Source organism: Scophthalmus maximus, chromosome 6 (genome assembly GCF_022379125.1).
Source record: "Scophthalmus maximus strain ysfricsl-2021 chromosome 6, ASM2237912v1, whole genome shotgun sequence".
In the NCBI taxonomy this organism is placed as follows: domain Eukaryota; kingdom Metazoa; phylum Chordata; class Actinopteri; order Pleuronectiformes; family Scophthalmidae; genus Scophthalmus; species Scophthalmus maximus.
This window is the reverse complement of record NC_061520.1, coordinates 13,139,699-13,148,406: the sequence shown is the minus strand read 5'-3', so window position 1 is coordinate 13,148,406 and position 8,708 is coordinate 13,139,699. Positions and strand designations below refer to the sequence as shown.

At 41.3% G+C, this 8,708-nt stretch overlaps 1 protein-coding gene across 3 annotated transcripts; it reads left to right on the top strand.

Annotated features, from left to right (window-relative positions):
* The first annotated feature begins 714 nt into the window (after window positions 1-714).
* LOC118309262 (von Willebrand factor A domain-containing protein 1-like) lies at window positions 715-7,518 on the top strand. 3 transcript variants are annotated; one of them, XM_035631170.2, is made up of 6 exons: window positions 715-1,328; window positions 4,651-5,190; window positions 5,340-5,618; window positions 6,181-6,456; window positions 6,707-6,988; window positions 7,118-7,518. In XM_035631170.2, the coding sequence occupies exons 1-6, from the start codon at window positions 1,244-1,246 to the stop codon at window positions 7,135-7,137; spliced, it is 1,482 nt and encodes a 493-aa protein (XP_035487063.2). In that variant the 5' UTR covers window positions 715-1,243; the 3' UTR covers window positions 7,138-7,518. The 3 variants fall into 3 exon arrangements, with proteins under 3 accessions (XP_035487063.2, XP_047188635.1, XP_047188636.1); XM_047332679.1 differs by having other exon boundaries at window positions 7,111-7,518; XM_047332680.1 differs by lacking the exon at window positions 7,118-7,518 and having other exon boundaries at window positions 6,181-6,434; window positions 6,707-6,888.
* The last annotated feature ends 1,190 nt before the right edge of the window (window positions 7,519-8,708 follow it).

The following is an 8,708-nucleotide window of genomic DNA, read 5'->3' as shown; positions in this document are numbered from 1 at the left end:
TTAACTGTAATAAATGCATGTGAACAGTCTGTACTCGATCCAACTTGTGGCAGCTGTGGCATTTACTTTAATCCTCTTGTTTAATGGACTGACTGAATGCTTTTCTTTTTTACTGCAGCTTGATCCAAATGGATCTTTTGTCCTGTTGCTGTTTTCAAAAGTGGGGTCCAGGGAGAAAGACAGAGGAATAACCGTTTCATAGTTATTCCTCTAGCAAAGTCAATCAAACAATGAATGAGATGGAACCACAAAGAGACACAAAATGTCTATTAAAGAGACAGAAAACAAAAAACTAAACACGCAAAACATCCAGAGACATAAAGTGATCACATATAGACATAGAAAGAAATAAAACCACTAAGACACAAAGTGACCTCAAATAGACATTAAACAAAAAAAATTCAATTCAATTGTATTTGTAGAGCACCAAATCACAACATACATTGTCTCAAGGCACTTTACATAGTGAGGTCAATATTACAATATTACAGGGAAAAACCCCAACAAATCCCACAATGAGCAAAGCACTTGGCGACGATGGAGAGAAAAAACTCCCTTTGAACAGGAAGAAATCTCTGACAGAACCGGCCTCTGGAAAAAAGATAATTGTTTTACCAACTTTTAAAAAATAATTAACTTTGTTCGACTTAAAGTTAACAAAGTTGAAAACTCAAGTTTTACAACTGAATTAATTTGTGCGTTACCAACTGAAGTAATTTGTCGAGTCGACGGGCATTTTCTCTTTTGTTCAGTGAAAAACAACCACAAATAGACACAAAAGGTCCATTAAAGAGAAACTGAATGGCAACAAGAAGAGAGAAAAACGACTGTCCATCATCTTCTATCTGGTCCGGCCTTCAGTGCTCCCATGGAGGGAGGCTGGAGGAGCCTGTGTGTCTGCGCTCAGAGAGCAGCTCCCTCACAATCAATCCAGATGTTCACTCCTGGCACAGTTGCCTCGCAATCGATCCAGATGTTCACTCCTGGCACGCCTTGGTTTCCTTCCTCTGGGACACAGGTGTCCATTTGGTTTAGTGCCTGGGTGGTACGTGATGACCTCTGGAGAAAGCCGATGCCAGGATCTGTATTTCCTGGCCCGGCAGCTGGAGGAGGAGGGATCCGGACAGGGCGCAGGTTCCAGGATCTGTCGTGACAGCGACGAGTGCGACGGGGTCCGGCCTCGACGAGATGACTTCACCTGCTCGCTCAGACTGTTTGTGAATGACACTCGCGGCCGGAAAGGATGCAGACATTTCTACTGATACGCTTCGTCTTTCTGTGGGCGATGTTCCCGCGGAGCAACGTGCAGGTCGCTGGACCTGCCGCAGGTGAGTGCACACAAGCCACGAGACAGAACACGAGACAGAACAGACACGGATGAATAATCAACAGCACAACGACCTTATCATAGAGTACGAAGTTGGAAGATTGCAAACCACAGTCGTTTTTGCGAGTGAAATGATCGAAATGAGACACTTTGTAAACGGAGTCTGGTCTTAATGGTAAAACAAGAAAAAAAACTCAGAAAAAAAACATTCTTAATCGTGTAAAGCGATATGTCTGTTTTCCATCACAGTGAGTGACATATTTATACATTGCTGGTAATAAGTTAAATGTTGATGAGTCAGAGATGAGACACACTGAGCCATGGGAGCCCATCATCGACCTTTGACCAGTAACAGGTCGGGGTCACGTCCACAGACGTCACATGGACAGTGAATGTGTGGTGATTTCAGAGGGAAATATTACTCCACCACATTCATCTGACAGCCGCAGTCGCTGGGCAGATTAGAATTTTCCGCACAAAACACACAATCACTGTATGAAATGTGATGCATTGTTAAAATTAAACTACCCAACAGTTTATTTAGTAGCCAAAATTCCCTTCACCTTAACATATCTCACATCAACATGTTACCTACATGTTAACGCGTGTGTAATAATATTCTGATAACAAAATCTATTACACTTACAAAGGCCATTCCTCCTCATAACGCGTTTACCTTTCATACTGTAAAATAACAATCTCAAGCCTGTACACTAATAAGCTTGAGCCTGCAGCCAGTAAACTTAGCTTAGCACAAAACCTGCCAACAAGGAACCAGATACTGTAATACACATACCAGCCAGGCATCTGGCAGAGACTCCAGGAAGGTCCTGCTCCCAGCCAAGAAGTAGCCCAGCACATAACTCAAAATGCTGACTTGGTCACTGCATATTAAAAGAAAATATTTGAGTTATTAGCTAAATTAGAGACCCCCCCCCCCTCCCCCTGCCAAAAAAAGGCCCAAGTGGAATTTGTGGAATTTTTAATTAATTTGGGGAATTTTTAATTAATTTGCCGTTTCAATTTTCTGAAGGACATGTGTTAATGTCTAATGCAACAAAAAGCAACATACAGTTTATGAAGTAGCCTGTGTTGCTTCTGATCTGGCATAGACTAGTCCATCTGTCTGTGTGATGTCAACGCATGTTCATAGTGCAGTCACTGAACTTCACAGGAAGCATTAACATAATTTTCATTCATCTGAGCAGCTCTGCAGTGTGGCATATGGTCTTGGCACAGCTTGAAACCAATTCAATGAAAGATGACATGCTCAAATCTCCCTCTCTCTGTCTCTCTCTCACACACACACACACACGTACAGTAAACACATTCACCTGCTCGTCTCCTCGGGGGAATGCAAAGATGGAGCGATTCCTGCACATTTCAACCAGCAGCTCTAATCCAACCATGTGTCCTCAGCCTTCTGTCTCTCTGTCTCTTCCTCCTGCAGCTGTTAGGGCTGTCATAATATTAGTTTTTTTCACTACAAGGTCATCACGGCCAAAATAATTAATGACAACGACATTATCACTGTATCAATATAACATTTTATGAATCAAATTCACCGTGGCAAATTAATTACACTCAAAATACTAGAAAATTAAAATGATAATATCTACTATGATGGTAGTGATGGTTACTGCATCACGGTGAGAAAAAATGAAAGCTTTTAAGAAGCACTTATTTGATTATACAATATTATCATGTGTCTATTCATAACATGTTTTCAACATTTCATTATGTAAACCTTGGCACCCCTAATGTGTGTGTATCTGTGTGTGGCCACAGATTTCCACAGAGGTTTCCCTTCATTGGTCTCTTCTCTCTCTCCTCTTGTATTTTTCTAAGATATTGGTGTTTCATTAAGTTGTTGGCTGACGCCTCTTCCTCTGGTTGTGTTTCTCTCCCTCGTTTCCTCTCTGCCTGTTTATTTTCCTGCTGCTTAATTTTCTGCCTCCGCATGAAAGTTTAATGAATATGGACCACTGCTGCAGTACAATAAAGACTGTGTTGTGTAGAGGAGCTGCAAATGTAAAAGAGAAGAGAAGTGAGAGCAATATGGAACAAGTCATGTAACAGAGCACATGTCTACATCATATAGTGGACAAATAAGATTGATTATATGGATTGAATTTATTCCCACATTGAATTTAATCTGGCTGTTATAAGAACTAATGTCACTGTATTAGTCATTTATAATTTCAGACCAAATGCAGTGAGCAAGTTTAATTAGGAAACATGCAGTGTTTTTGAGGAGACAGATTCATGAGTCACCAGATGCTCATATATGGTTGCACAGGATGCTATAGGTAGAGTTGATTCTTTTCATTGAAAGTTATTCCAGTAACACGACCTTTAGACCAATAAATTGCTTCTGAGAAGTGATGATGGGTGAGATAGGGAAACCAGTATGTGTTCACTCAGTTGGAGAGATCTCAAGATGTGGGATTGGCTTTTTCTTGTTTCTTCTGCACTGCTTCTTCTTTTTCTTTTTTTTTTATAGATTTATCTAGTGTAAATCTCCCTATGATTTTAGATGATGAATAGGCTCCTGTGACCAATTGATTCCTGACTATCATAAATCCTCTGCTGTAGCTCTGTATTCTCAATGCAATATATTTTTTACACCATCTGATGCAGTGCAAGCTGTAGAACGTGTTGTTTCTCAGCTTTTCAATGGTATTTATGGAATAAGACACCTCATAAATCTTTAATTGCCTTTCATTCTTTATATTAATGCTCCCCCATGGACGCTAACTACATCCATGACATTGACAAGATCAGTCTTTCCTCATATATCCCAAATCAGTGTCCATTTTTTTATATGACTGAGATATTAATGTAGTCATGATGGGATGATTCATCACAGCCATCAGTTTATAGAGCATAAGCACCTAATAAGCCACTATGATTTATCCATTCCTTGAAAACGTTCCTCCCTAAGTAGTGTACGTTTGATCAATATCTGTACTTTGATAAAATGTCATGGACAATTATCACTGACTCTGCAGTTTTACTATCTTTCAGCACATTGGTTTGGGTTGCTTGCGTCAAGCCTCACCCCTCCACAAAATGTCATTGAAATCTGTTCTGTAGTTTTTGAGTAATCTTGCTAACTTCACAGTCAGAAACACAAATGGAGGAGGTCAATTAATGTTACAGCTTTAAAGGCAATCAAAAAGGGAATTTAGAAAATCTGTCAGTTTTATATAAATCATTTTGAGAAGAATATTCACTTGGAAACCTGTCAGTAAAGAGAATGTTAGGTTCACACATCCACATAGTAAAATAACCTTCCTGCTTTTCCTGCCTGTTGTTTACAGTGTTGAACTGCTGTGAAGGAGATATTCTCCTTTTGCTGGACTCTTCAGGGAGTCTTACAATCTACGAGTTCTCGCGCCTGCTGCTTTTCACTGCTGACCTTCTTCGTCCCTTCTCATTGGGCCGTGGGCACGTTAGGGTCGGGCTGCTGCAAGTGGGCACCAGCCCAAACCTTGAGTTCAGCCTGAACGCCCACAGCAGTCAGGAGGGTCTGCAGAAAGCCCTGCGACGTGTCAGCCACCTGCAGGGAGACACCAACACCGTGGCAGCGCTCAGGTTGGCCCAGCGGCTCCTGACAGAGACAGAGGACAAGGTGCCGAAGATACTGCTCTGGCTGACTGATGGTGCGCAGCCTGGAGACGTGGACAGGCCCATGACGGAGCTGGAGGCGCAGGGAGTGTCCGTGTTAATTGTTTCTTCAGTTCATGGCAATTACCAGGTGTTACAACGTGCAGCGACACCTCCTCTGGAGTCCCACCTCTACACCGTGGACATTGATAACATCGACAACATCACAGAGGATCTGAGGGAGGCCATCATCAGTAAGTCTGAACTATTAGATTCAGCTCTGAGCAGCAAAGTAGCTCCATGGCATATGTTAGAAAATTAATTTTAGAAAGAAAAATGTGCTCTCTCTCTTTCTCTCTCTCTCTCTCTCTGTCTGTCTGTCCTCTCGTCGTCCTATCCATAGAAATTATTTGTGCAGAACGGCTGCAGGTGGTTCATGTGACTTCCCACAGTGCTGTGCTGCAGTGGCGTCCTGTTCTGAGATCAGGCAGTGGTTATTATGCGCTCTGGTATAACTCCATGTTGAAAACGGAGCCTGAGACCAGACGAATAGTCGCAGGTGACTCCAGCCGGGTAGAGCTGACTGACCTCCAGCCTGAGACCACCTACACAGTGTCTCTCCGCCCAGAGTCCAACCAGAGGCTGTTTGACACACTTTCTGTTACCTTCACCACACTTTATGGTAGGATTATTTATGATTTTGTATTAATTTACGTGTGTTTTTATAATTCTGAAATGCTCTTGATCAAAGACAGTGATAGCTAACAAAACAGTCTCACCACAAGGTCCATCCAGTCGTAGGACTTTTGACCATTTTTCACTGCCTTCCTCAGAATATGATATGGAGTTTACACATTGAATTGTTGTAATTTTCCTTCTCATCACAGAAAGATATTATAAAAACTAAAGACCAAAGCATTCAGCCAGCTGGTTATGCAGATACTCCTTTAGTGAGCTATTAACTGCAACATGAGGGCACATGTCTGCACATTTACCATTTTTTAATGACAGCCACACACAACCTGTGACTTGTACAGCGGCACAGCAATCTGAACCACGTCAGGGTTTCTGCGGGGTGATTGCTTACTTTAGGTGAGGCGTTCAAACAGGTTACGTCAAGCACCATATTTACCAGATTCCATCCAATCTAAGCTCATTGCAGTTCATCGAAATTTGATGATTTGACGCAATGTGATGGTGTGTCATAACCTCACCTGTGTCCCCTCTTCCCTCACCTGTCTCAGACGTGTTGAGCCCAGCGGTGCTCTCCGTGTCAGACTCCGGCCCTCATCAGATCCGTGTGAGCTGGGGTCCCCTGCAGCCGGCTCGGGTCCAGAGATACACGGTGGAGTACGGAGCTTTTCCGAGCGGACGTGTCCAGACTGTGACGCTACAAAGTCAGAAAAATTCTACTTTACTTTCCGGACTGCAGCCAGGCACTCAATACCTGGTGACAGTCAGCGCTCTGCATGTGAATGGAAGAGAAATAGCCATGTCGGTGAGGGCGTGCACTGAGGAGGGTACGCTTTCCGTTTGACATTTAGAATACCATGTCTTTTGTCCGTGGACATGAGTGTGAGGTTGTATCTTTCATCTGTCATTTCAGATATTTCAGTTGTCTTTGCTTAAAAGCCTCATATTACTTCTCTTTTTTTCTCTTTTGTGACAGTTGACCCTTTGAAGATACCAATTTAGATTTTTTTGTGTGAATAATTCATACTTTTTTTCTGCGTATCAGCTTCACCTGACAAAATCTTTTTTTTCCTGCAGCAGCTCTGCCTGCTCTGGCCGACCTACAACTGACCCCAGTGGGGTGTCCGAAGGTGCAGGTAGCCTGGAAGGCCTATCAGGAAGGCTTGAAAGGCTACTGGGTCAAGTGGGAGAGAAAAAACTCCCACACGTCCTCCTCAAAGTCCTTCTCCTCCGTCCACCTGTCTCCTACCTCTCGTTCAACGCGGCTCACACACCTTGCCCCGCGCAGCCGAGTGTGTGTGTCTCCGGTCTACACCTGGGGCCGAGGGGATGGGTTATGCTGCAATGCCCTGCACACAGGTTATAACTAAGCTCAATATTATCATCTGCTTTTCTTTCCTCTTAATTTCTGCAATTCTGTTCATACATGTCAGGATTAGTTCATGGAGAAAGTGTAATTTCCTGTTTCTCTGTCTCTGCTCACTCCAGATTCCAGTCAATGGGGTTAACAACCTGAGTCTGCAGCTGAAAACATGGATTCAGTCAAGAATTTTAAGTCAAGGCTTTATCACACCACTCTCGCCCTGTGTCCTCACAATGGATGAGTAAATACTGAGCATAATTTATTCTTTTCTTCTTTTTCTGTAAATGAAAATGTCTGCCACTACATCACACATTTGTTCAGAAATAGTTCATTTGTTCCGTTAGTCAGGAACGTACAAAGCTGCAATCACTGTCAGCATGAGGAACTCTTGTCACCAAAAAATGTATTTATTATTCTGACGAACAGTCTAACTTATCAGCCCACTCTTAAATTGTACTGTTACATAATTAGAGCTGTATTTACTTGAGATTATATGAAAATGCATTTTCCTTCCAACTTTCCCTCGTGAGAGTAGTTTTGATAGATATTATATTTTGAATAAAGATAAACTTGAAAAATGATATTTATATAGTAAACCATGAAAAGTCCTTGTGTGTTGTAGAGCTTAACTTATGCTGTAGTCGCTGGATAATCAGGCTCATCTGCAATTCATTTGTATTATTCATTAAATGCTAAAATAAAAAAAACAATCACAAATTCTTTATCCCTCTGTCCTTTTTACATTAAATACATTTTAAATTCAATGATGTCTTCAGTCACAAATGTAATATTTTTTATACTACTAGTTTTTACATGAATATATTTAGTGAATTAACATTACCCCTAAGAAGCTTTGAATGCCAAAGAAGAGCACTATGACCACGCCTGTTAATGTTTTGTCTCAAATTAGCATAACACTTGCTTGGACAGACAATTATCCATCCTCATAAAAGCACTGTTAATTTATCTTAAATGATCAAAAATGTATGTAATAAAGTTGTTTCACACAGTGATATCAGAGCAAAGTGACCCCCTACAGTCCATGGGCTGCAGATGACCAATCAGGGTGTCGATAACACACCAACACAAAAAAAATATCATCATAGTAATGTTAGACTCATGTCTTTTACTATTTCATAAAGAACAAATTTCAGCTTGTTATTTGCCATTTGTGGCCTCTGAAGTGACTTTTCATTGTTGAATTTTAAATTTTGGCAATTCAAAATGTTCTCATTCTGAAACTGATCATGGATGAGTCCGGAAAGATGTTTGTTTGTGCCTGGAGAGGCAAGTTTCATTCATCATTTCTGTGACGGACATTTAGCAGCAAATAAGCAAATAAGTCACAGTCGTTGTGTTGTGTGTTGTTCTCGCTGGTATTTGGTTATTTATGGGGCCATCTAGTGGCTGTCATGTCATCCTGTAGTTTGACAAAAGATTCGTGCAGGATGATTACATTTTGTTTCTTAAGCAAACAAAATGTTCTTCCAATTGAACAGGGGTATGGATATTAACTGGAACTCACCCCCATAGTGTAATGGAGAGGACTGAAAATGTGTGTTTAATGTAAAATAAAAACCTCACTCAACTTCTGTTAAAGTCACTCAACCAAAAGACATATTGCTTGTTGCATATACTGTATATTTGTCTGCTATTGTATTGCAACACACGATTATTTCTTTAATGGCCTATGTTGCTGATCTTCATACTTTATTT

Coding starts and splice junctions, on each gene's coding strand:
- LOC118309262 (XM_047332679.1), top strand. CDS start 1,244: ATGCAGACATTTCTACTGATACGCTTCGTCTTTCTGTGGGCGATGTTC. Junction 5,191..5,339: donor TCTGAGGGAGGCCATCATCA/GTAAGTCTGAAC, acceptor TCCTATCCATAG/AAATTATTTGTGCAGAACGG. Junction 6,457..6,706: donor GAGGGCGTGCACTGAGGAGG/GTACGCTTTCCG, acceptor TTTTTCCTGCAG/CAGCTCTGCCTGCTCTGGCC.